Source organism: Coturnix japonica, chromosome 10 (assembly GCF_001577835.2).
Source record: "Coturnix japonica isolate 7356 chromosome 10, Coturnix japonica 2.1, whole genome shotgun sequence".
Classification (NCBI taxonomy): Eukaryota; Metazoa; Chordata; class Aves; order Galliformes; family Phasianidae; genus Coturnix; species Coturnix japonica.
Window position 1 is genome coordinate 16060649 of NC_029525.1, and position 24640 is coordinate 16085288.

The following is a 24640-nucleotide window of genomic DNA, read 5'->3' on the forward strand; positions in this document are numbered from 1 at the left end:
TAGAGATAAACCTAGACTACAGAAAGCAACGCTGCTGTTCTCTTGCAATCAGTAGAAGAGGCAATTGCTGAAATTGGAGTTTTATTGAAAACCATTTTTAACAGCTAGCAAGAAAGTTAAAAATTTCAAATGGAAACTAACTTGCAACACAACATACGGAGCAAAGAAGTGATGGCATCATTGGCACTTAAACAACTTTTAAATCAAATATTCAACAAAAATATATGTCAACCTGTAAGTACACAACCTGCATGTGGCAATATATACAGCTGAATGAAAATATAAAAAGAAATACTGTTCTGTTTAAGAACGTGATAGTGAAGACTTTGGTAGCAAAAATGTCTTTGTTTTTAAAACTGTAGTCTTCAAAGATACTTTCTTGAATTCAAAGACTAAAAATTAAACGGATGCCCTGTCACATTGTTGAGTGTTTATTGTCCGCGAGTAGCTCACTGACTTGATCCTGCTGGAATCACACAGTGATAATCGGCTAACACAAGGAGAAAGGCAGAGTAGGAACAGGTGATTGTACGCAGGAGGCCCAAACTGATTCCTCGTTTTCACTGGCAGTCAGAAACCTACTGCTCTTCCTGTTCACTGCTGCTATGAAGACTGATCTTTTGGACTTCCAGTTCTTCTGCGCTGACCATAGAGGGATCAATGGCTGCGTACCGGGTACCATGGAACTGCAGTAAATGAATCTGTTGGATATAGAAAATAACAGTGAAACCGGTGTAGATTAAGACACATTCCTTATGGGTAATGTTTCAGTGAGGATGAAGTTGTTGGCCTGGAATACAAGAGTACAGACAAAGGACTGAGGGAACAGGTAGCAACCAAGCCTCCAAAACCAACCCTTGATAAACCTGCAGCACAGTTCTTCTCTATCAGTGATATGGGAGTAAAAACATCAGGCAGTTAAAGAAAAAAGCAAGCTCAGAAAAAGTTTCCTGTTATTTCAGCAACACATTTGTAGATTAGGTTTGAATGCAGACACTCACTTGAATGTATAAATTGACCTCAGCGCTCCTGCAGAGATAAGGGAAATTGCCTCCTGTTTTGAGATGAGCTCTTCTGGCATTAGGATAAAGTTTATACATTTCTTCTTTCGCTTCGGTTGAGAGCGCACTCTGGTCAAACACCTATGCAACAAGTGACAACAGTTAATTCTAAGTCTAGTCAGATTTTGCTTATTAAATCAAGTTGACAGACCCTGTTTCTAGAAGCAGTTGCCAGCTTGTCTGTGGAGCAGTTTTAATGAAACAGAAAACAAGCAAACAAGTTAAGCATCAGTGACTAGAAAGCTAACACTGATAGATAAACATTTGGGTGTTCTGTGCAGTAACAGCCATTAATTCAACACAGAAGAGCCGCTGTCTTATCCAGTCAGTAGAAAAACTATTTAAATACAAAATTAGATGGTGCAAATATTTATTAAGTTGTGAACACAATATCCAGGCCCTGCTTTCCAAGAGGAGGAAATGATGTTTGGGAGAAAAAAAAAAGTATTTAAAAAATTAAGCTGAAATAAACTTACATCCATAATAGTTACGGGGATGTCTCGGATTTTATGAGGTTCCACATAAGAGTTCTGGCAATTGAGGGTAAGTCTCGAGGCAAGCTCACTCTGGCCCAGACTCTCCAGCTTTCAGTAGAGACAAATTGTGATTAATAACATATTTCACTGCAGGAAGTTAATGCAATAATAACAGCAGAGCCAAAGAGAAGACAGCTCTTTAGTTTTAAAGGGAAACATGACTGCACTTCAGATGAAGATCATAGTTCCATCTTAATATTTCGCTGCATGAGACAAATACTTAGAACGTTTAATTAATTGTTCCTGCCTCTAGAGCATAGCCTACTATCTCAGCACTTATTCCCATTTCCATCTCTTTCTTAGCCACCTCTCTTCCAATATACATAGATAAATGGAACAATAAGGTAGACAAATCACAGCACCAGTTAAATTGCAAGAGCTGTTGCAGCCAACACCTGCTGAGAATCCATCCACTGTTCACTTCTGGGTAAGTAAATGAAGAAAGCAGCAGAAATATCTACAACCTCCCATCTACTAAGTGAATATCTCACAAAGATTGACATTACAGCCATTGGAGCACACAGCCACTTACCCTGTCCACCATGAAATCAATCCCATCGGCCATTTCAGGGTCTACAGGACCAGATGCAAAATTGCCAAGGACAATTTTTTTCAGCATAAAAGCAGGCATTAACCAAAAGCTAAAACAGAAACAAGACGTAACAATCAGAATTAAGATGCTTTCTTTTAAGTCTTCCCTTTTCTTGCACTGACTTTTGTGCAAGAATTTCAAATGAAATCGTGAAGATGCTTCAAGAGCAGAGATGGAAAAACTTGCAGATATGTGACTGAAATGCTCTGGAAAGCTGCTGCATTGCAAGGGTGTATTAAAAACATTGTGAATAACACTTTCCTCACTCTAAAAAGTTTTGCTGGAAATCAAGTAGAATTCTGAAGTCTGACCACGTCCTTAAATGATCACAGGAAATAAATACAGGAGGAGTCTGTCAAATTCCACACTCCCAATTGTGAGAACTTCTGTTTCCTTTATAGTATGGTTTTAAAAGTCACATGTATTCCAGCCCTCACCATTAGGCACGCAGGCTGAAAACAAGTTAAACACATGTTGAACCAGATCAGTGTGGAATTTCATCAGAAAACACATTAATGCCACCAGTCTCATTGCTTGTCTCGGTCTTCCTTACCTGTTTGCTGTCCATGTCTGATTGAAGATGGAAGTGTCGCTAAAGGCATTACATAGAATCAGAGATTGAACTCGGGGAGATTTGTGTGTGTATTCAGCAAATTTCTGAGCCAGGAAGCCTCCTAGAGAAGCTCCAAAAAGGTGAACCTAATTCAAAAAGGAAAACCAAAACAAACAGGTCATGTTACATTTGAGAACTAAGTGACCCTTAAGGGCCACGTTACAAAAAGTCCTTCAAGTTTTACCTTGTCCTTATAGCTCATTTTTAATTGGAAAAACAAAACAAAACAAAACCAGAACAAAAAGGCCTTCAATGTAGGTTCTTTGATTTACAAGAAGAGATAAATACCAAAAAAAGGAAGCGTTTCCTGATCACGCTTCTAATTTCTGTGTGCTCATCGTGCTTAAGTAAAATGTAATCATTTCACTTTATATTCAATGTTTTTTCCAATCCAAGGTACTTTATGGTGATATTCTGTACAATGTGAGTTATGAAGGATAACTTCAGCAGGATCTCAGCAAGAAAGAAAAATGCAGTTAGCAACCCAATGTAATAAGCCTCCAACAGCAGAGAATTCAGTCAGATTTTCAAGGGAATTTCCTTTCAAAAATAAACTAGTTTCAAAAGAACACAGCCTCTTTATAGGCTGGTTTTGCATTGTGAACTTCACATTTGCTCTTAAATGAGGCCTTCAAGCATCAGGTTTTTATGGCAGCTATATATCCATCTCTGGGCACTCACTTTATCCAGCTGAAGGTGGTCTAACAGTTTTCTGAATCCATCACAGAACTCAAGGTGATCCCAGTACACCGGGTACTGCAACTGAAACAATATACAAGACACAAAAAGCCAGTCTCTAATCATCAGACGTCAACCTCCTGCTACAAAGTTACACTGATTCTCACATTCAAGGTTTCTAGATGATACTCACAGCAATAACTCTGTAACCCCATCCAGTCAGTGCCAAAATTTGCTGGAAAAACACATCTGCAGTTCCACTTACAGGAGGAAGAAATATGAGCGGGCACCGAATGCTCCTGGGTCCTGCATCGTACAGCGACCAGACTTTACTGTCATCATCATCTACTATTATCTGGAAGAAGAGGAGAAGAGAAGGGGTGAGAAACACAGGACTGAAATGAGCTTCTTCAAGCATGTTCCAGGATTGCTACTACAAAATATTTGTCATTCAGTAAATATTACGGTATCCAAAACTATTGAATAAGACCAGCTTTTATTTCTCACAACAACTTTCTTCTCTAAGGCTGTTTACTAAGCAATGATGTTTCCAAGGATGGAGCTGGAGACAGAACTACAACCGGGCACTGTCAGACCCATTTATACAGTTCCACATGAGGAGAAATATGCTTGGAGCCACTGTGCCACGGCCCAAAAGAGAACCATGGGGCCAGCTCACAGTACCCAGAACAGCAGCCTTAGGCTGGAAGAGCCTGCATTGCCCCAGGGTCTGATTTTTAACTAACTCCTATTTACTGGACAAAAGATGTTACAGGTCTGGATGTGTGTGAGTCTATTGAATTATGCTGCTAACTGCAAATTATTGATTTAAAGCAGTTACACCTGATTGCTAGGGATGTACTCAACTCCCAGAGCAGCACTGCACAGCTGACCTGGAAAGAAATAAGCACATGTCAGGAGAGCCTGGAGTCCCTACGACACAGCTGGATGAAGCAGATTATCCACCACAAGCTGCTCACAGAGGGCACGTAACATGCCAGAAGCAAGAAGTCACAGCAGAAATAGTATATTCAGAAGTATAGGAATTAGGTAACGATTGTCTGCTCCAGCCTTGCTGAAGCCTGGCTCGCTTTTACAGGGCCTGACCTACCAACAAGCTGTTGTGTGTATTTAGCATGCTGGTTTCAACCCTCATCACCCCAGCAAAAAGCATGCAGCTCATTCCAGATCAACAGTCACAAATCTAAGGAAAGCTGCATCGCACAGCAGGAGTTCATCCACGTGTCAAGATTCTGTAATTTTTTGAATAGCAGCATAGAAGCATAATTCACTTTCCCATCACAGCAATTAAGCTGCTCAGGGAGTTAGAGAACAGTGTATCATTTTTGCTTGATTAACAAATCTGCTTGTAATAAAGCCGGTATTTCAAGCTCTGGGAACATGTGAGGAATCACATGATACTGCTGTTTTGTGAGATCTCCAAGAGAAACAAAGAAAGACAGATTACATAGCAGGGCTTCCCAGACCACTGAAGCCACTAAGAAAACACATACACACAAAAACCCCCCCAGCACCCTGCACAAAAGCCCTCCTAAAGCCTCCCAAAAATCAACCCTTCACATCATCTCCAGAAATTACAGCTCTCAGCTGTTATTCTACAGTAACTTTGGAGACATTCAAGGTAGCTGTCAATGGCTACAGCAGAATCTTAAGGAGTACTTCCAGATGAGGAGCAACACCTGACTTATGAAGGGAACTGAGGCTCAGAGGTAAAGTTTCTTTCCTCAAACTCAATGAATCAGGGGGTTTGAACTGTTCTATTTGATTTCCAGCCACATCCCAGATACTACTACAGCTCAAACCCAATGCTAAGTGCTGTGGGATGGTTAACTGCTGGCTTGGGAGGGCATTAGCTTTTTTCAGGTCCACTGCTGAAGAGCATTTACAGTCAAAAGTCAAAACAGTTAATAGTTACAGTCAAAAGGGCAAAATCTGTACATCACTGAAACAAGAGGCAGAACTTCCCTTGGCTTTAGCAGAACCAGAGTGTCCTCTGCTGATGGTTTTAAAGAAGGACTGATCTAAAACAGCAAGTGGTGTATATTGAGGAGGAGATCCCTATACAGTGGTACAGCGTCTGGTCTGAATCAGCCTTAATTTGTACTCCCTTCTTCCTTCATTTTAGGCCCTAAGAAGCTGCAGTACCCACACCAACAGTACAGCAGCCATGACAAGGACCAGAGTGGCTGCAGTTCCCAGTGGAGAACCAGAATGTTTATCTGAGCTGAAATATCACATCAGGGCCACTCACATTGTGGCACTTGTTGACTTTAGGGGCCACAAATCCAAATGCAGGTTCAGAGGAAGAGCTTAAGACTTTGCCTAAAAATATTATGTTCTGCACTGTACTTCCTGTTTCTGACAAGGGCAGGAAAGGCAACGGAGCTGTGTATTTCCTGCTGCTTTTGAGAGGAGCATCTTAACATGTTTTCAAACAGTGCTGGCTCTGCTTCTTTAGGGTAACAGGCACTGATCAGGAGTAACAGTGATTGGCCATTCCTTCCTCCACAGTGCACAAGTTTTGCTTAAGCCTTTGGGAAGATAATGTAATCATAAGTACGTCCCACACCCGCCAGAAACAAGGACTATTTTACTTCTATCTTCTTCATACCCCATATTCATCGCTGTAGCATCACTTTACTTTGGAGATGGCTGGATCACTCAAGGGGGAAAGGCATTCCCTAGTCTGAAGGTCACCAGAAACCCTGTTAACAACAGCTTTGGCTTACACACGTGTTCTTATTTCTGAAATCCTGATCAGTCAGCAGTAGCTGAAGGCAGAACCATGTCATGAGGTTGATGTCTTAGAGAAAGCCAGGCACACTTAAGCATTGTTCCTTAGGTTTGGGGACACAGTTCCTTTACAGTGGCCCAAATGGAACCAACTTGTTGAAAGAAGTAGTGCTGTTCTTCCCTCTTCTGCCAGCACCATCCTGCAGCCCAAAGAGCTGCCCACATTAAAGAACAAAACCAGCTGGAAGGCAGCAACTGCGAGCATGCTGCTTGCCCAGAAGCATGTGAAAAGTAAAAGTAAGAGTGTGCTTTCATGCACTCCTAAGACATGTAGGGAAACAGTTTGTCTGGATGAACACAGCCACAACTGTTCTGCATTATCCAGAGCCAAACTGCTTGAATTCCTGTGCCATAGAGTACAAGGAGAGATGTAGCATGCAAGCTGAGGACTGCGGTACATACCTTTTTAAGAGGAACTGTGCTTCTGAACCAGTTGTAGTCAGGAGAGACTTTAATCTCTCCCATGATGGTTAGGAAAAAACTCGGGTCAGACTGAAACAAAGAAAAACAATGTTTGAAATCAAGAACACGGGGTTTCCCTTACGCAGCAGGCAAGAGCTGTGCCATGCACACAAAGCACCTGCAGGGAGCTGCTCACAGCAGCACTGCATCTGACCTGCACCATTTCCTCATCTTTTCATCACAAACCACACAACTGTGCTCCCACGAGGCAGTCACCCAACTGCCTTCATGCACTGCTCCAATTAGGAAATGACGATGCTCTTGTAACGGCACAGTCCCGGTAACAGACAACTGTTGCAGGCTAGAAGGGCCTTATAGAGCTAACAGCACTTTGTCAGAGTCTGGCAGCACATCAAACTGCAGTGAAGGTAAGAACAGCTTTTCCAGCAGCCTGCAGAGCTGCACAGACACAAAGACAACAACTTCCAATGAACTAAAGCACTCACTGCAAACAGCCCCTACACTCGCACTGCCATCACCTCCCCTCCTTCAGCCTTAAGCTGATCTGTGTGCTGTCAGCGGGCAGGATAAAGGAGCACGCAGGACACAGGTGAGCTCTGCCCTTTACCTTGGCCAGCACCCAAGTGATCCAGAGTCCAGCACCGGGGTTTCCAAGGACCTGTCACTGCTTATGGAAGGGAACCACAGGCCCAGTGCTGCTCAGTGTGTGCCCTGCCTGCAGGCCCCGCGTCCACTCCGCAACGAGGCCTGTTCCCCACCACGAGACCCCCGCCCACAGGGCCACCCTCACAACACCCACCCCTCGGCCTCAGCCCCGGCCGCCCCCAGCCCACCGGAGCCTCATAGACCCCGCAGCCCCGCTCAGTAACACTCAATAGCGGCGCCCCCACACACCTGGGCGCAGCGCTGGCGGCTCGGCCCTGCCCGGTCAGCGGGGCGCGGTGCCGCCTGCGCCGCTCTCCTCCACCACCAGCCGCTACTTCCGGGTACTACCCCGCGCCGACCACGTGACAGCAGGACGGGCCGCCATCGCTACCGAGGCGGAAGTAGAGACCCCCCCCCCGCGCGGTGCCTGCTGGGAGCGGTAGTCCGATGTGGGGGGAGTGGGGGAGGTGTGCGCGGTGACGTCACTAGGCGGCGCCGTGTGGGGGAGGGGCTGTTTTCACTCCGCCGCCGCCCAAGGCCTCGTCAGGGGGAGCGGGCCGGGCCGCGGCCGCGCCATGTCCGCCTGCCACAGCTGCGCCGCGGCCGCGCGTCTCTTGGGCTCCACGCTGCCCTCTGCGAGGAGAGGTAACGACCCCAAATATCCCAAATACCCCAAATACCCCAAACACCCCGATCCCTCGCTCCCCTCAGCCCCCCCCCCGCCGTGGCTCCTTCGTGTTGCCCCGCCGGGCCGGGCCCTGTCAGCTCCGCAGGTGCTCGGTGCTGAGGGAGCCCTGAGCCCCGCACGGTGTTTCCATCTTGGGCCGCAGTTTGAGGCTGTGGGGCTGTGCTTGGCGTCATTCCGTGCTTGGTTGGCACAGAGCGCGTCCAGCTCACGAGCAGCGCGAGGCCCCTTGGCAGCTCTCCGAGGGACTTCAGCCTTCCTTTGCTCCTGTTGCTGTGTGTCCTGTGCGCTTTGTCAGCTCACAATGCATTGCTGTGGGCAGCCCTCCCTGCTTTTCAATGGGTTTTGGGGCTCATAGGGCAGAGGGGCCGTTCGTGGTTCCCCGGGGCTGAGCTCAGCGCTGCACCCCCCTTTGTGTGGGCCATCAGCCCTCTGAAGGCTGAACGTGGCCTTCCGACCCACCCAGAACCAGGGCAACAAGGATTCTGAAAGCTGTATTTAACTCACAACTGCTGCTTTTCTCTGTGCCTTTCTAAGGAACAAACACAACTTGGGGTTTTTTTTTCCCCCTCAGATCTAAGAATTCTGATGGATTTCTTGTGTACAAGAACAAATAAGAGCAGAATATGTTTGTGGGGTAATATTGCACATCAGCTTACTTGGAACTTATCAAAGTCTTCGCTTGGCACACGGTGGTGGTTGGGGCAGATCACTTTGTGGGGCATCACTGCTGGGTGTGGTGGAGGTTGGTATTAACTCGAGGTTGTTGGGCAGCTCTGGTGGCCTCGTCTCCTGTCAGTCTCCCTGTGACACCTTTGAGTTAAAGACTCTTACAGGATACTTGAGGTTTGGCCCTAAAAGTTGGCGTTTTGTTCCTCACCTCTCAATTAACGCTTAATAAGTTGCAAAGGAGCCTTCTGTTATGTCACAGCCTGCTAAACTTAGGCAGGTTATGGAGAGGTGCTATTGCAGCTGCCACAGCCCTTATGTTTGATACGTGTTCTGATAAGTACAAAGAGTGCCCAAACCTGACTGCTGCTGTGCTGCTACATGTTTGCACCCTTATATTGCCTCCATCCTCCAGCAGGAGATGCCAACACTGGGCTGGAATTGCTATTGAAAAGTTGCCTCTGGGTTTACTTATGCAGGACAGTTGTGTTAACTTTCTTCTTCAGTCTTTATTTTTACATTGAAGTTCTTTCCATAAGAGATAATAGAGCTAAAAGTCACTCAGAGCTCTGGTTTGGCTGAACATGACAAGTTTTGTCCCAGGGCCTGAAGCTGACGTGTGGTGTGGTCAGTTTAATGTTGTACCCTACCAGCTTTTATAAGAGGGAGAAGTGATGAGCAGCACAGACACTGCTGCGGGGTGGACGGCTGCCTGGATGCATTGCCTGCAGCCCAGCAGACTCTGGGTGCAGTCACACAGCTGTGGTGGTGCTGATCGATAGGGCAGGAGCACGGTGCTTATCAGCTCAGGCACTTCTCATGTCGTTTCATAGCCCATAGTGTGGACTTTCAGGGTATTTTCTGTGTCATTCAATTAAAATTGGCCACCTTCAGTCCCTGCGTAGTGCTCAGCAGGAGTAAAGTGTTTGAGTCTCCTTATTAGGACTTTGCTCTCTGTATTTAAAACAATAAATAAAGCCAGAAACGTTCACTTCTTCCAGAGCAAACGAATTGTGCTGGTTTTTCTAGGCAACTTTTTAGGGTTTACATATAAGGAAGGCGGAAGATCAGGGTTGTGGGCTCCTTGTTTGTGCCGAGGTGTTGCAATCGCAGGGATGACATGTGTGGATTCACATCATACCTAGGCATGGAGTGTAACCTTACACGCCGCGTGGTTTCTCAATAGGTTTTTTTTTCCCCTTGTTGGCTGTAAGCCACGTCCACAGCGTTACCATTACGTTTAATAGTCACTGTGCCTCTCTGTAAAGGGTCAGTGTGTGCCAGCTGTGACGCTGCCTTTTCAGTTCCCCCTGGAACAGCTCTTTTTGTGTGTCAGACGTTATATCCAATTCCTGGAAATGACTTCTCAGTGGAGCTGACAGCGAAATCCAAATCCAGACACAAGGCTGGGCCTCTGACTCTCCTCTTTGGTAACTGCTGCATAATAAAGGGGGGGGCGTTTCAATGGTCCCTTTCTTATTTGGATGGTTTCACAAGAGCTGGATGCTGGTTGTTCCAAAGATCGCATCACACAGGGGATGTTCCCAGTCCTACATCACAATGGGTTTCTCAGCCCTCTGACATCACATTTTAGGTCATTTTTGGACTATCTAGCAACTTTTTGATGGAGTAAGCTCTAAGGTGGTGAAATGAATTCATTTGGCATAACTGAAACGTGGCTGCTCGGAGTTTTGCTGTTGGTGGCTTTGAGCTCTGTTGAACATCAATCAGCTTTGGGATTTGGTGACATCAGGGTTAGAACTGGGGTAAGTGAGGTCCAAAATGTAGGTACTTAATCTGTCAGTAAAAAAGCTGCATTTTGAACAGAGTGTGCCTGAGGAAAACACCGGGTTGGTTTAATTTTAATGATTTTCCCTATAGAGTTGGATAAAAGGATAAAACAGCGCATTGCAGCTATGCACATTCAGTAGATATCTGCACAGCCTGCATTGTAGTCAGATGCTAACAAGGCAGTTCTGTTGTCTTGTTGGCAAGGTTTTCAGTACAGTGTAATGGTTGGTGAAATTAACTGCTTTTCTTCTTTGCTTTCATGTGCTGTTAGGTATCACCTGTGGCCGTACACGCATCCCCGTCCTGGGCAAACTTGGGACTTTTGAAACCTGTTCTCTCCGGCGGATTCCTCTAAGAAACTTCTCTGAAACACCGGCGTATTTCGCTTCAAAGGATGGCACAGGCAAGGATGGCTCTGAAGGAAGCAAGGTAATGTCAGTGCACAGTGATCACAGCTGTTCTTCCAAAGCCTGCTGCTGTCGAGTGGGCTTTTACAAGTACAGTTTTCAGTGTTCCTTTTCAGAATTGCTTTGGTAGTTGTGTTTAAGTTATCACCAGGCAACTTTGTGAGGAGATCTGCTTTATTCTTGTTAGTAAATTTCAATCTGTTTTCATCCTGGGCTTTCTCTATAATTATAGTTAATCAACAGCTTCTTCAGATAAATGATTACCTGAGAATAAAATTGCTCTTTAGTCAGCAAATAAGATGTTGAGAGATTGAGTGATAACTTTTGCCTTAGCATGGTGTGAAGTCATCTGAGTGACTGTCCAAATGACACAGGTGTGTTCTGAAGCTTTGGATTAAACTTAATTAAACAACAAAGAAGGAAATCTGAATTTTTTTCTTCTTATTTTATGCTTGAGAAAGATTCTGAGGAGAAGTGGGCAAGTAAGGCTTCAAAAAGTACAGAAATACCTTAGAAGAGGGGGGAGAGAGATCTTTGGTGTTTCCTAAAATTAATGACTACCAGTTAAAATTAAACACCATTGAAAATGTAACAGGGAGGAAGAGCAGCAGGGCTCTGCCTTAGGGGTCAGAAGAGGATTTTTCCACACAGTTTCTGAGATGCTTGTTTTATGGGCATATCTGCCCTACAGCCATCTGCCAGCATAGGGACGTCTGCCAAGGACACGAGAAGAGATGTGGCATCCGGAACCTTTAGAATAAACACAGTTGTGATAATGAAATGACGCTCTGTAAGAATGAGCTGTTTTCTTCTCTGTGGTTGGTATAAACTGTGCTGAAATGTGTTATTAAAACACCCTTAACACAGTGTAGCTTGCTATTATTCTAGTGCCAATCAGGCAGTTCTAATGTAGATCTGGGGTGCTTCCGTGGGTGTCCAAAATTGGTGCAACTGGGAGATGCAGATGCTCAAATTCTTCAGGTTGTTTTTATTGTGCTGCTGAGTTATCAAAACCTTTAAAAAGTCCTGACAGCAGTTATTTCATTATACAGGCATTACAGTATTCACGTGGCTGGATTCCATAAACGTGCTGCCAAATGCCCGGTGTCACTTTGGCATTAATTGTCTGGCTATCTCTTTTCAGAAGTCTGTCAGTGAGGGGGGTGGTAAGAAGTCGAGCTCTGGAAGTTCTGGAAAAGGAGGGAACCAGCTGCGCTGCCCCAAGTGTGGAGACCTGTGCACACATGTGGAGACCTTCGTCTGTAAGTGCTGATGGATAACTTCTGTTAGAAATAGCTGGAGATGTGATTGTGTTAATGATCCAATACAGTCCCGATCGTTAAGTTTTAGTCTATGTAGAACTTCAATTAATTACACAATATGTGTGTGGGGGGGGAAAGTTTAGTTTGCCCACATTGGAGTAAGCATGTACTGTGATGCATTTGTGTAGTTGCCCACGATGTGGAGCAGAATATGATAGTGGAATTCGGTTTGCAATTCTGAATGTGCTCATTTCTAATAGCTTGTCTGTGTTCTATGCAGTCATAGAGATGCCTGTGTAAACAGTACTGCTTTAACTACTAATACATTTTTTCCGTCCATTTATAGATGTAAGTGTTGGTAATGTCTGTCCTTTGCTTACTGAATAATAGGACTAATCCTGCAAGAGCTGAAAGCAGAGTGGTTATCTAGCAGAGGAGTCAGCATGCGACAGATGGCTTACCAGATTGATTTTGCCACAAAACCCAAACTCATCATAAGTTCTAAATAGGAATCAGGAAAGTCCAAACAAAATCAAGTGTATGGGATGCTTGATGTCCAGCAGGAATAGCAGCCTTTTCAAGTACAATTCAGACTAATACCAGTTATGCTGCAGATTGACTTAGCACTAAGGAGACTGGTCTAGAAAGTAGATGTCAGAAAGCAAATACTTCCTGTCACTTGGTGGGGCTCAAGGAGGAAGTATCAAATCACAATCAGACTTCTGCAGTAAGAAGCTTTCAGACAAGGACAACATAAACTCGTTAAACCATCGTTAATGTCATAGTGAAAATGAGCAGGTATGCTTTTATTCACTGCTGCTCGTGTAAAACCTGCTATTTAATTAAATAATTAGTATTAAATGTAAACCTGCTATTTAATTAAAATGATCAGGCAGCATGAATTACAAGAGTGATTAATTTCTACTCAAATTATGGGAGAAGATAGGAGCAAGTCTGGTTGTGGGTAGCGGAGTGTATCTGCCTTTTATATCCCTGGTGTTCTACTCCAAGACTTCAGGATTGTACAGCCTGTAGAAAGTCTGTTAGGAGTTTGAACAGAGCACTGTGATGCCTGATAGTGGACTAGAATGGACTTTCTCCTTCTGAGAGCAGCGGTCTTCAGTTTTCTATTAGTTGTTAGCTGAAATCTTTGTCTTCAATTTTATTTCGTAATTGCTCTCGAGTTTCCTCTGGGTGTGTCTTTTTCTGGCTTAGTCTGTTAATTTGATCACACTGCTTCCAGCCAAACCATAGAATGTGAAGTAGCTGGAAAACCAAGGGGCTAAGTTCTAATTCTTTTAAAAACATTAAAAACAAAGAAAAAGGGGGGGAAAAATGGTCCAAAATGAACGGGTTTCAAGTTTTCTCATACAATGTAACTCTAAGTTTTCTGCTAAACCTTTGATACAGCTTAGCAAAAATGAATTCACCCAATTCTGGTTTGAATTACAGGCTGCTGGCCTTATGTACTGAAAGCCAAAAGGAAAACAAGGAATTAGCAGTCGTTTCATTTCTTTTTTCCAGTAACAAAATATTAGGAGTGAGAGATGTGCATTAGACTTATTTTCTCAGCAGTTCCAGGACTGCTTTCATTTGCCAAACTATGCAAAGAGTTCCATGATCAGCGAAACAAGATGTGAGCCCCAGAGGTGGAGTGAAATCCAATAGCTTTAAAGCTGGTTGGCCTAAGAAGCCGTAACCAGGCACTGCTTCTGCTGCCTTCAGCTGATGCCGTTATCTCTCATCCTCAAAAGCAAGACTTTGCTGCAACGTATCTCACAGGGTGGAAGCTCCCTGATGTCTTTTTACCTTAGTAGTTTGGTACCACTTTGTCTCAGCCCCATGAATGTTTTCAAGATTAACTCTTTTGCTTTGACTTCCTGCACGTATTGTAGTAACCCGGTGTTTCCCTTTATGTGGGCTTTGGAAATCTCTGTACAGACGCAGCCCCTGGCACGCTGTGCTAATATTGCCTGGATCAAAAACAACACTCAACTTGTTGCTGTTTTTTATTACATAATAAGTATTTGCAAACATCTTAATGACAGTGAGATAATTTGACCTGAAAGCTCTTCCCTGTGCTCTTGTGTATTTGCTGACTCACCACATATAAACAAGGGAAGTTACCAAATTAATCTGGGGCCCCCAACACATCAAAGCTGCTCTGTACCTATTGACCTTGTTGGTCCCACTGCAAATAGGAAAGGTCTCTAATTAACCTTCCTATCTGCTGCTTGGGGTAAGTGAGGCAAGTGTACTCTGCGCAATGATTTTTGCTTGTTGTTTAGCTTCTTTTCTTTCCCCACCATGATCTGTAAAGGGGACAAATATTGTTGTGGTTACTGCTTCCTAACCAGGCTGTTACCATTGCAGAAGGAAGGACAGCAGCCTCGTGGCTCTGCAGACATACAGGAGAGCGGGGGTCTTCTGAATGAGCATTGGGAGAGAGTATTTTCATGTGGTGCTGTGGCTCAATAAGAGTTAATACAGATGAACGTATGCGAGTGATTGCGTTCATATCAGGTAGATAAGAGGCAGCGGGAATGTTGCCAGAAGAACTTGTCAGCTGTTTTACAGATTTCCTCTGTGGTATTTATTAACTCCAGCTGTGATGATGACGGTATGACGTGCTGTTTTATTAAATGGTCTGTTGGTCTTTTTTACTCAGCTATAAGGTGCATTTAATATTAAAAACAAATGCTGATGCCAGCTCCGTGGAAGGCAAAAACAAGCTATAACTAAGCAGCCAGTGTATTGCTGGAGGCTGCTAGTAAAATCAGCTGTGCCAGACTGTACAAGCCATTTTCTGAAAGCTTTTTATGAGTTCAGAAGTTCAGCCGTAAAAGATTTTCCTGTGGTTGTCTTGCTGCATTCACCTTGTTTTTAATTTAATAAATTCACTAATATCTTTAGCTTAAACCAGCCTTATTGTGTTTAATAGAACACGGCAGTATTGTTAGACCTATTTCAGGTTATAAAGTTGTTTTTCTCTATTGCCTGTTTTAGGTTATTTCAACTCGGGTTTCTGAAAGAAGTAAAGTAGTTGTGCAAGTTCTACTTTGCAATTCTTGAAGCTGGTCTTTACACATAATGTGGCTCTTTGAGGAAAGAATTCACACAGCTGGTAGTTGGAGGGTTTGGCTTTTGGATGTTGAAAGTAAAAATTGACAGTAAAAATAAATAAGCAAAAGACTTTGCAAAGCATCCGAGCGCCTGTTGCATCCCCAGACTGTCTCTTGTTGGGATGAGAGTAATTTTTCTTACCATTTTGATTCTCTTTTTCCACAGCTTCCACCCGTTTTGTGAAGTGTGAGAAGTGTCACCATTTCTTTGTGGTACTGTCAGAGGCAGACACTAAAAAGAGCATCATTAAGGAGCCCGAGTCAGCAGCAGAAGCTGTGAAATTGGCATTCCAGCAGAAGCCGCCTCCTCCACCGAAAAAGGTACGGTTCTTATTGACACCCTGCTGGTCCTTCGTACTACAGCATGCTGGAATAGTTTACTTCTTCGTCTGCATTGTGTGTAATGATCTGCTGTGACAGAGCAGCGAAGAATAAAGATGATTAGTTCAAGATTAAACCTCTGAGAGCTTTGTGACCTGGCAGAGCACTGATAAAGAAACAGTAGATCCCATAAGAGGAGTTGAGCTTGGTTGCCTCTGGCTTTGTCTCATGACTGAGATGCAGTACCTTAATTTTCTCCATGTGACCCTGAGATAACCTCAACCTTCTACAACCATAGCATCCTTAATTTCCTGCCACGGCCTCATATTCCACACTCTAATACTGTTAGTTTCTTTCTTTAGCTGTGAAACCTTTTGTCTGACTTCTTAACTGAGAACTATGGCAAGTTCATGTGTGGCTGTAATCTGTCTACTGCAGCACTCATGTTATGTCATTTGATTTCCTTGGATAGCGAGGGAGCTCTTAGTGTGTCTCACACTTCTTAGTGGACTGCAGTGCTTTCTGAACCACAGGGTTTGCTTAATTATGAAGATTTCAGAGTGTATGTCAAAATCTTACTGTGCACAAAAAAAAAGTCCTAAAACAACACTCAAGTCTTGAGTATCATGTAAAGGCTGTCTTAACACAATGTACAACAGTACATGCTTTGGATTTCTGCAGTTATTTAGAAATGTTATTAATATTGAGTAATTTCTTTCCAGATTTATAACTACCTCGACAAATACGTTGTTGGTCAGTGTTTTGCCAAGAAGGTGCTTTCAGTTGCTGTGTATAATCATTACAAGAGGATCTACAATAATATCCCAGCTAACCTGAGACAGCAAGCTGAAGTTGAAAAGCAGACTTCTCTAACACCAAGAGGTTTGTGTGATGTTTGGTCGTCTTCTGTTCAAATAAAATTCACCATTTCAGAACACTGCTTCATATTTTCAACCTTCTAATGGTGGTAGTTGAGCTGCAGTCTGTACATGTTTGTACATTTGTTTCCCAGAGAAAGGGAAATGTCAAGGCTTCCCAAGATGACTGATGATAGACAGATCCTTATAAAGCTTACTGAAATTTTCTTCCTAATCACTTTTACTGCTTAATGGCATATCTGCTGCTTAATCAGCAGGCAGCAATGCAGATCACACAGACAATATTTTACACAGTGCATTTGATGAATAGTTACCTTCCTAAACTTGATTGCTGCTGTTGGCAGCACCTGTTGGCCACCGTAGTATTGTTCCATATCTAGCAGGTGGAGTCTGAGCTCCTCTTGGCAGAACTTCTGCTGCTGAGTAAATATGGAGCTGTGTTGATCTAAATTATTTTTAGCAGTAGGATTAAGTGGCTGTCTCTAATTCAAAGCGTACCTTGATTTTTTTTTTCTTAAGGTGTTTTGTTCTGTATTGCAATTAACAGTGTGCTAAGAAAACAAATCTTCTTTGTTTCTTAAATTTACTGTAAAAAAAGAACCAAAAAGACCCCAACAAACACAGCAACAAATCTTGAACATGCAGGAGAGATCCTTAGTAGCACTGTTTTGTACCTGGCATGTGGAAGTTCCTGATCCTCTGCAGGCAGACTGTTGTGTGCACCCAGAGAAACTGTCAGAGGATGATTGTAATTCATGAATGTGCAGCTCATAATACTTTGAAATGCATTTAATTTTCCATTCTGTCCCTCAGATACAAATGTATGAGTTTAAGGAAATCTCTTCCAAGCAGAATTGGAATATGGTGCATGTATATATATTTATATATATATATTCTACAAGTGCTTCTAAAACAAGAATCCATATAGAGCTCTTAGTGTTAATGTTTTACATAACAAATAGCCTACTGCCATTTTAAAAGCATGCAAATTGGGCCTGGGACTAAACTGGATGGTAATAAAAACTAACCTGTGGGGATTTCTTGTTAGAAGTCCTTCATACACCAACGATAAGTATTCAGAAGAGGGCAAGAGGTAGAGAAGCTATAAGATTTTATAAGTTTTCATTACTGTTTTCATCCTCTCTCTTAGAATTAGAAATCAGAAGACGGGAGGATGAGTACAGATTTACAAGTAAGTGATCTCTCTCCTCATGTCCTCCTCTGCAATATTTACCCTTTGATATTTGTGTAGATTAGTATTTAGTGACCACTGGTTAGAAGTGTTGGGTGAAAATTCTGCTCGCTTTTCCCTTCTGTTATTAAATTTAGTTGATTTCATTGAGCATTGATTGGGGGGAGGAGAGGTGTTTAGGATCTGTCTGTTTAATTTCATATGCACAGGTAAATCTAGGTAACCTGTGACAATATGGAAAGCAGCAGAGTGTAAGGAGGAATGTTTCTATATAATACACTGAGCCATTAGAGATTCTCTCCATATATGCACTTAAGCAAAAGTATAACTGAAACTTGTGTTTTTGTAGTAATTGCTTCAAACTTGCTGTGGTTCTGTCTATATTTCTGCACAAACAGATATAACTGTAGATCCATAGAACAAAACAGAAAGCTCTTGTTATGTATTGAAGGTACTGATAGACCCTGCAGTGCTCAAACAGTGTTATTATTGCTAATGGTTGGACTAGATGATCTTCTAGGTCTTTTACAACCTTGATAATCCTGTGATTCTGTGATTATTCTCTTCAGAACTGCTGCAGATTGCTGGGATTAGTCCACACGGTAACGCTTTAGGAGCATCTATGCAGCAACAAATGAACCAGCAGATACCTCAGGAAAAACGGGGAGGTGAAGTACTGGATTCGCCCAACGATGACATAAAACTTGAAAAAAGTAATATTTTGCTGCTTGGACCAACTGGATCAGGTATACAGCTGTATGGCTTTATATGTATCTTAATCCTTGTTCGCTTTCTTTTATTTTAATACCTTTTTTATGTTGACCGATTAAAAAATGTAGCTTTTGCTGCACTGAAACAAAATGCCTCTAAAGTCTGTCTACTTTTTAGGAGGCAAGTTGAGATGCAGTTTAAAGTGATGTTTCACCTCTGGGCACAGATCAGTTCCAGGTGGTTGAATGAAATGGTGTCTGTGTGTCCTTAGCAGCTGGGCTGATATGGTAATATTTTGCAGATTATTTGAGAGAGCGCTCACTAAATAATATGTTAATTCTGTTTCTCTCCAAAGAAGGAGCAGTGGAACTTTACACTGCACTTTGGGTGTCTGCAAAGGACTATTGATTGATTTAATCTGTAGTCTATTCAAGTACGTGGATTTTGTTTTATGTATGGTGTGATACTCTGTTTGTGGTACAGTATGCATTTCAAGCTGCCTCGATACAGAACTGCTCTTATTCAAAAATACAGCTTGCTTGTGAGCACTGACTTGGGATCTTTTTCTTGTATGAGCATATATGAGTATGCTAATAGCATTTTAAATGTCTAATCATAGTAATGACATGATGATAGTAATGATATTACCAATGATAGTAATTATCCTCTGATAGTTGAGTTTGTGTGCTCTAAAGAACTACCTGGCAGTTACAACATGGAGTTCTTATTTCACCAGGTAAAACCTTGCTGGCTCAGACTCTAGCTAAATGCCTGGATGTACCATTTGCTATCTGTGACTGTACTACCTTGACTCAAGCTGGCTATGTCGGTGAAGACATTGAATCTGTCATCGCAAAACTGCTGCAAGATGCCAACTACAACGTAGAAAAAGCTCAGCAAGGTAATGTTCTGTGCTAATCTTACTTAGTTACTTAGGTGCTGTGAACTTACAGATCACCAGCATTTCTGCCAACTGTATTTTTGTGGCATGTAGATGGATTTTTCTACTTCAAATCAGAAATAATAAACAGAGAGAGCTATAAAAAGATCTGCTGGTTCTTGTTTTAGCTTTGTTTATGTATTCTGGTCATACCTTTTGGCACTCTGAAATGCAGAAGTAGAACAGATTCTTAAGTTGCCTTCTTCACAGTGTGTATATTTTTGTGTGTCTGAAGAAGTAGAATCTTCCTTAAGTCCATTTCCTACCTCTGCAGGAATTGTTTTTCTGGATGAAGTGGATAAGATTGGCAGTGTTCCTGGTATCCATCAGTTACGGGATGTCGGAGGAGAAGGTGTTCAACAAGTACGTGCTTGCATGCAGTGGCTTTACGTTATAAGCAAACTGTTCATCAAGTCTGCTGTGTCAAATAGCACAGATCAGTTCCTTTGTTATTAACCCCTTAAAACTCTCACTTCTTGCCTTCTTGTGTGATGCTGCATAGTGGATTTTCTTTATTGCTTGTTCTTTCCTCCCCAGGGCCTGTTAAAATTGCTGGAAGGCACAATAGTAAACGTCCCAGAGAAGAATTCTCGTAAGCTACGTGGAGAAACAGTGCAAGTTGACACAACAAACATCCTCTTTGTAGCTTCTGGTGCTTTTAATGGCCTGGACAGAATTATCAGCAGGAGGAAAAATGAAAAAGTGAGTGCACCAGGCTGTATTGGAACTGACAAGTTATTATCTTGATTGCTGCTCACAGCGCTGGCTTCTGAAGGTCTTGCTATATTTGTAAATCTACTAAGTGTGCATAGAGCAGTGGTTTTCCATCTGTTACCTGAGGTCAAGGAGGCTTAAGAAAGGTAGCAAAGAGCAAACCTATTGTTAGTAGGCTTAAGGAGCTTGCAGTAGTCTCTGTTTCTACAGGGAGTTTTTTAGCATATGCAGTGAGAAAGGGGTTGAACACTGTTGATAGAATACTTGCTGGTACAGTTCTTAATCTGTTGTAGCACCCTGTGTTTCTTGAAGAACAGAATGAGACACACGTTGTTCTAGCAGAGATAACAGGATTTCATTCAGTGGGAGTGTGATGGGGATGAAACTGAGAAAACCTTGGTGTATCAGTAGAGTTTTGTCTTAAGGTGTCTTGAGGTGTCTTTTCTTTTTATAAAAATAACCCTATTCTTATTCCATCAAACATCTTAATACCTTACAGTGGCAATCAGGTGTTATAAGCAGTTGATTACGTGCAAGAAGTTTAATTTAGTAATAGTAATTCATTCAGCTTAAAGTAATGTGTAATGATGTAATTACTCCTTATCTTTATGGAGCTGGAACATGATTTAGTTACATAAAGAAAGTTATAACAGGCTGATAAACACATCAAGTTTTTATTTTTGTTTTTTCTTTGCAGTATTTAGGATTTGGTACACCATCTAACATGGGAAAAGGCAGGAGGGCTGCAGCAGCTGCTGATCTCGCTAATATAAGTGGAGAGTCCAACACGCATGAGGATATTGAAGAAAAGGATCGCTTGCTGCGTCACGTGGAGGCCCGAGATCTCATAGAGTTTGGAATGATTCCTGAGTTTGTGGGACGTTTGCCTGTTGTGGTTCCTCTGCATAGCCTAGATGAGAAAACCCTTGTACGGATCCTTACTGAGCCACGAAACGCTGTGGTTCCCCAGTACCAGGCATTATTCAGCATGGATAAGGTTGGAAAAAAACTCATACTGAAGGTTGAATTTAGTAGTTGTCTGCAATTGCTATTCTTGTCTTCTTGTCCCTTCAGCATTTGTAGCAGCTGTATGTAAAGGGACAGTCAGTACTGGTGACTTCCAGCTGAAACAGAAATGTAGTGGAAGTTTTATGTAGCTTAAACCTTAACTGTTCTGGTCAGTGACAAGTAAAAGACAATTACTTGCACTGTTACGCTTAATGTGCTGTTGAATTATAAAAAAAAATATTAACTGAAATTGCTCACTTTCTGTGTGTAGTGCGAATTGAACGTAACTGAAGATGCATTGAAGGCTATAGCCAGACTGGCCCTGGAGAGGAAGACTGGTGCAAGAGGTCTGCGATCTATAATGGTAAGTAAATTAAGTCTCATCTTGTGTAAATGAACCTACCCATGTTGGTGTCTGTGGCCCTTATCGTGGCAGTTTGCAGTAAATGCCTTGCTTAGAAATGTGTCCATTCAGATTTCTTCCAAGGCCTCTAGCTCTGATCATCACCTACTAACTATGTATACATATTTTTCTGTAGAGGACACTACAATGAAGTATTTGTTCTCTGTGTGTTCTTGTAGGAAAAGCTGTTGCTGGAGCCCATGTTCGAAGTGCCCAATTCTGACATCGTATGCGTGGAAGTTGACAAAGATGTTGTAGAAGGCAAAAAGGAGCCGGGATACATTAGGTAAAGCCATAATGAAGTATCAGATGAGTAACAGGCTAATGGTCTGATGTTTGTCATAGGAACAAGTGCATAAGCACATAACCATGCACACAACCAAAAAGGATCCATTATCTGTATCCTCTACACGGTTGTCTTAGTGCCTATTCTGTCCTAGAAACTTTGGGTTTGTATTGCTTTAGTTTTTAAAAAGAAGCTAAATAATAAACTTATACATGGAGTTACTTTAAATCTCGTTGTGTGTGTGTGTACCTGGAGAAATAAAGTAACTAATCAGCATCGTAAGGTAACAGTAAAAAACATGAGCTTCTAAATGTGTTTTCTAAATGCAGGGAAGATTCTGAAGCAGAATTTTTCCTCCTTGTAACTTCTACCACTCCGAGGTACTTCTAATGCAAGCTATGGGCTGCAGCAAGTTTACTCCTCTAAGGGCAGCAGAGGAGAAGAGGGTGAAAAAGGTGCATCTGTCGATTGGTTGAGCTCTCATTAAAATAACGAGAGTCATAAAGATGATATTGTGGTAGAGCACTGAAAGCACCGGACAAATCTAGGTTTAAAAAGCTGTAGTTTTAATGAGGAAGTGATGGAGTTGAGAGGGGATGGATGAGGTTAAAATAAACAGAGGTTAAAATAAACAGAGGAATGATAGTCAGGAACTTGAGCTTGGTCCACTGTGATGTGTGCTGTGCTTCTGTCTGTATGCACATCATTTCTCAAAGGAAAGGTTACCACAACTTGTTTTGCGGGGCACCAGCACTCGTGTTTGCTGAAGACTTAACATTTACCAATGAAATCAAATGACTTAACTGAACTGAATAGCCTTTTGATTGATGTTCAGTAGTAAGCTTGCTTAGTTTAAATCTGCATAGCACAGTTTTCAGATCAGAAGGTCATTAAACAGATGGAGATCTGAACATCTTTCATCAGGGCACTTTGCAGGTGGCAAATTGGCCACAAGGTATGGAAGCTGTCTCCATCTTTTTCCCCTCCATTTATATAGTGTCTGATCCATTCATTTCAATTATAGGGCTCCCACTAAAGATTCATCGGAGGAAGAATATGACTCTGGAGTTGAGGAGGACGGCTGGCCTCGACAAGCTGATGCTGCACACCATTAAACTCTGTCAGAATGCTCTCCTGCAAAAAGCGCACTTGGTTATTTCCTTAGGATTTGCCTCTGGCTTCACAAGCTGATACTAACAGCACTGGATCTATCTCGGATACGATACGTGATGAGGAACCTTATTAGATAAATCAGATCATGTATTTTACTGTAACATCACATTGATTTATTCGATGGACATTGTGTGGACTTGAATGGCATAATGTTCGACTATAAATTGTATACTACATTTGTTCAATTAAAATATATAGCAGATACAGCAACACCTGGATTGCTTTTTCTAAAAACTAAACAGCAATGCAGGTGCTGCCGATAGGTAGATTTTACAGCAATGCTACTCTACAAATGGGAAAACAAGTTTAATAATGAGTTTAATAACGATCAACTCCTCATACAACTCACATGGGGGAACGCTCGGGTCAGTGTTTGCTTTTCTGCTGGTGTTGGGAGCCAGCAGTGCTGGAGCGATTTGTTACATGGGCTGGGAGGGGAAGCCCTTGCACCAGGACTCTGAAAAGCTTGGGGACAACCCTGCAGACAGCGCTGGGAGATCATGCTAACAATGTACCGCTGGGCTGTTAGTTAAATTGGATACTGAATAATACATCCTGCTGGTCACCTCCCCATTGGGAGAAAGTTACGGTCACCTTAAGTGCTGAGGATGAAGGTGAAGACAATAACGAGCTCACTTTGCCAGAAGGGTAAATGAAATAAGGAGGGGGTGGTCAGAGTTTGGATGCCAAGTTGGCTTAAATTTTTTAAATATTAATGTTCTAATATAGTACGTTTTGTTTAACATATTGGAACGATCATGCATCAATTTTTTGGTGCCAGCTATTTGCCCAACCTATCTTATAATGTTAAGAGACGAAAAGTAAGTGTATCATATTTTTGATGTAATGGGTAGCGAGTGTTCACACGGCACTGCTTAAGTTATATGCTTGAATGCTGTAGTATTGCATCTTGTGCTTTTGTCTTTGGTTTGTAGGCTCACAGCAAAGCAAGGCCTTCTGTCCCACACCCAAATGAATTCAGTCCCTTAGGAAAGTGTTTGTAAAAGCCCCAAATGGACCTGTTACGTTTGCAGTTTGTTTCAGGAATTAAAGTTGTCGCTTACAACTCGGTTTCGTCCTTCAGATGGATTTAGGTTTTACTCAGCCCTTCTCCTAAACAATTTAACTCGTCTGGTTCTTTTCTATCCATCCTGTAGGTGTTTTAGGTAGGGGAGGGTTCTGCGGATGCTCGGCCCTTGTTTTCTGTTCGTTTTCGTCATGTAAATTTGAAGTGATAGTGGTGTAATCCTTGCCTTCTTCCATAGGACCCTGTTAGCCAGATGCATCAGGTACCGCCTTAGGATTCCACCTTCTGTTCACTCACCATCCACGGCTCGAAAGAAGCTGCTTTTAGAGCTGAGGGTGTTTCCAGGAGAAGCTCCATCGCCTCTTAGATGGGAACCTGTGGTGAGCTGTAACCTGTCCTCATTTTCCTCTTTGTAGAGTGAGAAATAGAATCGCTTTTAATTCAAGATTTCTTTAATCCAGATTGGTTTCGTTTTTTTTTTAATGGATTGCAAAAAAGAACCATTTTAGGCAGAACTGTTAACAAACAACAACTTTTAGTTTTGGAAGTTGTTTTGGGATTGTTTGCAATTATTAAGAATCAAGAACTGTTTTTAAGGAAACAAATGCTGTGTAACCTCAGTTTGTACCTTATTGCTGAATAAAACCAATGAGTCCCGGGAGATGGAGCTGTGTCATCCCTGCTGCTCC

The 24640-nt window shown here is 42.5% G+C and overlaps 2 protein-coding genes across 4 annotated transcripts; one reads left to right on the forward strand and one right to left on the reverse strand.

Annotated features, from left to right (window-relative positions):
* Window positions 1-68: 68 nt before the first annotated feature.
* On the reverse strand, window positions 69-7745 carry SPG21 (SPG21 abhydrolase domain containing, maspardin). Of its 2 annotated transcripts, none has more exons than XM_015873341.1 (9): window positions 7612-7745; window positions 6697-6786; window positions 3674-3835; window positions 3484-3564; window positions 2743-2888; window positions 2130-2238; window positions 1538-1645; window positions 1002-1142; window positions 69-701 (listed from the first exon to the last, which is right to left on the reverse strand). In XM_015873341.1, the coding sequence occupies exons 2-9, from the start codon at window positions 6757-6759 to the stop codon at window positions 579-581; spliced, it is 933 nt and encodes a 310-aa protein (XP_015728827.1). In that variant the 5' UTR covers window positions 6760-6786; window positions 7612-7745; the 3' UTR covers window positions 69-578. The 2 variants fall into 2 exon arrangements, with proteins under 2 accessions (XP_015728827.1, XP_015728828.1); XM_015873342.2 differs by lacking the exon at window positions 7612-7745 and adding an exon at window positions 7325-7390 and having other exon boundaries at window positions 416-701.
* Window positions 7746-7858: 113 nt separating this feature from the next.
* Window positions 7859-24612, forward strand: CLPX (caseinolytic mitochondrial matrix peptidase chaperone subunit X). 2 transcript variants are annotated; one of them, XM_015873330.2, is made up of 14 exons: window positions 7859-8007; window positions 10779-10936; window positions 12059-12176; window positions 15465-15619; window positions 16342-16501; window positions 17648-17689; window positions 18259-18435; window positions 19137-19301; window positions 19615-19703; window positions 19878-20042; window positions 20752-21051; window positions 21334-21426; window positions 21645-21751; window positions 22776-24612. In XM_015873330.2, the coding sequence occupies exons 1-14, from the start codon at window positions 7938-7940 to the stop codon at window positions 22864-22866; spliced, it is 1890 nt and encodes a 629-aa protein (XP_015728816.1). In that variant the 5' UTR covers window positions 7859-7937; the 3' UTR covers window positions 22867-24612. The 2 variants fall into 2 exon arrangements, with proteins under 2 accessions (XP_015728816.1, XP_015728817.1); XM_015873331.2 differs by lacking the exon at window positions 17648-17689.
* The last annotated feature ends 28 nt before the right edge of the window (window positions 24613-24640 follow it).